Genomic DNA, 2,434 nt, shown 5'->3' with positions numbered 1-2,434 from the left:
GTTGGCCTCAAAGAGCAATGCTCTGGACACATTAAGTATGTGTCTATATTTGCGTTCGACTCTTCCGTTTTGCTCCGGTGTATGAGCACAAGAAGTCTGGTGTTGGATTCCCATAGCACGAAAATGGTTCTGCAAAATATTAGACTGAAATTCGGTCCCATTATCAGTTCGAAAAAATTTAATTGTCTTGCCAAATTGAGTTTGTATCATCGTGATGAATTTAATGAGACAATTACTTGTTTCTCGTTTTTCTGCTAGCATAAACACCCATACTGCTCTACTATAATCATCAACTAATGTTAAAAAATAATGAGCTCCAGATGTAGAAGGTGTTTTATAAAGTCCCTATGTATCACAATGCACAAGATCAAAGCTTTCTTTATTTCTAGCGAAACTGAAAGGAAAAACAGAACGAGTGTGCTTGGCACGAAAGCATACATCACATGCTTTATCGTGTACAGCCTTATTTTGAAAATGAGAAAGAGGCGAAATTAATGAAACTACTTCATACGATGGATGTCCCAGCCGTTTATGCCATACTTCCAAGGAATCAGATGTGTGAGTTGCAGCAACTGAAAAACTTTGAGGCTGAAAAACATACACTCTGCTGTAGACTCCTTGTTGCAGTAGTTGCGAAACTGAAATCAAGTTACAACATAATTGTGGAACATATAAGACATTCGTGAGTTTAAGGTGCTGGGAAAGCACAATCGTCCCTTGATGTTCAGCATAAGTGATTGACCCATTGGGTAAGTTTACAGCTAATCGTTCCACCGGGACAACATCAATTAGCAAATTTATTGATCCTGTCATATGTTGGGAGGCTCCACTATCAATAAGCCAAGGGAGATTAATAGCCTTACCAGTCAACTTCTCTCCTTCAACAAGAGCTACTAGCTTGGTGATAAGCTCTGGTGTGAGAGTGGAGAAGGCGTTGACTTGCTGAGATACAACTGGAGGGGCGGCTTGCTGGATAGGAGAAATCTGAGCAGCATTCGCAGTAGGGACGTGGTCTGATGCAAAACGTCCTCCATGGCTGTAATCGGAGCGCCCTCTGCCACAACCTCGTCCGCGGGCACTCCCTCGATTAGGAGGGTAGCCATATTTCGACCAGCAACGTGAGGGATCATGATTGTTTTTGCCACAATGAGGACAAGGGCTACGATCAGGTGGCTTCTCAGGGAGCATGGGCTGCGCGGCCATCTCCTTTGTTGTATCCGTTCGAGTAGCATAACTTACAGCAGTGTTGCGTGCGTCATGGCTACGAGCAATAGTGCGGTGTGTCTTTTCTTGAGTGACCGTAGCATAAGCCTTGTTGAGAGTGGGAAGAGGTGTAGTGTTTAGAATCTGCGAACGCAAGTTACCAAACAAAGTGTCATCCAATCCCATATGGAATTGGTACACGCGGTCATGTTCTCGTTCCTCTTCTGCTTCCTTAGCATAGGCGCAGTCATCCCCACACGCGCAAGACTTGCGGGTTTTGTTTCCTTCGAGATCATCCCATACAGCTCGCAATTTGGTGTAGTACTCCCCAACGGTGCTGCCATGTTGACGGATGGTAGTGAGACTCGCCTTTAACTGGTATTGTCGTGGGAAGTTTTGAACAGCATATCGTTCCTTCAAGTCCTCCCAAAGGTCCTTCACTTCTTCAAAGCATTTGATAAAGGGTTGCAATGTCGGATCAATGGTGTTATGAATCCAGCCATTGATCATGGAGTTGCACATAACCCATGCACGCCAGTCAGCGGCGTTGTCTTTCTCCGGTTTCTTAACATCTCCAGTGATGAAACCGAGTTTATTCTTTGCACTCAGTGCGTTTTTCATGAGCTTTGCCCAGTTGTCATAATTGGCTTCTCCGCGCAACTGTACTATCGTCAAAAGAACACCTGGATTATCGGAACCACCTAGATAGAAAGGGGAACCAGGGTCCGTAGGTTTTAAGTTGTTACTGTTTTCTCCTGCCATTGAAACTTGGACAAGCTTTCACACTCACTTGTATTTGCGGAAGTTTTCGTAACCTGCTCTGATACCAAGTTAAAATATGGTATTCAACCGTGTGTATCTTATTGCTTGATCAATGTTTAAATAGAGTTTACATCAAAACAACTTCCTATTCCTACGTACAGTTTTACATGAAGCAAAAATAACAAACACTAAAACTATCCTATTTACTAGTTAACAAACCTAAAAGTATGCTAACAATACACAAGGCTAGCCGATAGAAACTGTCGAACTGAGATCAGAGATTTGCATGGGATCTTCGACTAGTATGTAGAATATTATATTAACAAACATAATATTCTTCAACAATAATATATATAATTTAATTTTTATATTCGCCACTTTGGTCCACATATCAAATCTGAGTTATTTTAAAATATTTAAATAATACTGTATGGTCCATGCGCTCCACTGCTTCCACGCGCATATTCAA

General features: G+C 42.1%; 1 protein-coding gene across 1 annotated transcript; it reads right to left on the bottom strand.

Annotated features, from left to right (window-relative positions):
* Positions 1 to 345: 345 nt before the first annotated feature.
* Positions 346 to 1,965, bottom strand: LOC133291594 (uncharacterized). Its single transcript, XM_061489878.1, has one exon. The coding sequence runs from the start codon at positions 1,963 to 1,965 to the stop codon at positions 346 to 348; it is 1,620 nt and encodes a 539-aa protein (XP_061345862.1).
* Between the last annotated feature and the right edge of the window lie 469 nt (positions 1,966 to 2,434).

Source organism: Gastrolobium bilobum, unplaced genomic scaffold (genome assembly GCF_033153095.1).
Source record: "Gastrolobium bilobum isolate Gb01-03AN ecotype WA unplaced genomic scaffold, APGP_CSIRO_Gbil_v1 utg20969, whole genome shotgun sequence".
Taxonomy (NCBI): domain Eukaryota; kingdom Viridiplantae; phylum Streptophyta; class Magnoliopsida; order Fabales; family Fabaceae; genus Gastrolobium; species Gastrolobium bilobum.
Note: the sequence above shows the minus strand (reverse complement) of the source record. Positions and strands in the feature narration are given on the sequence as shown.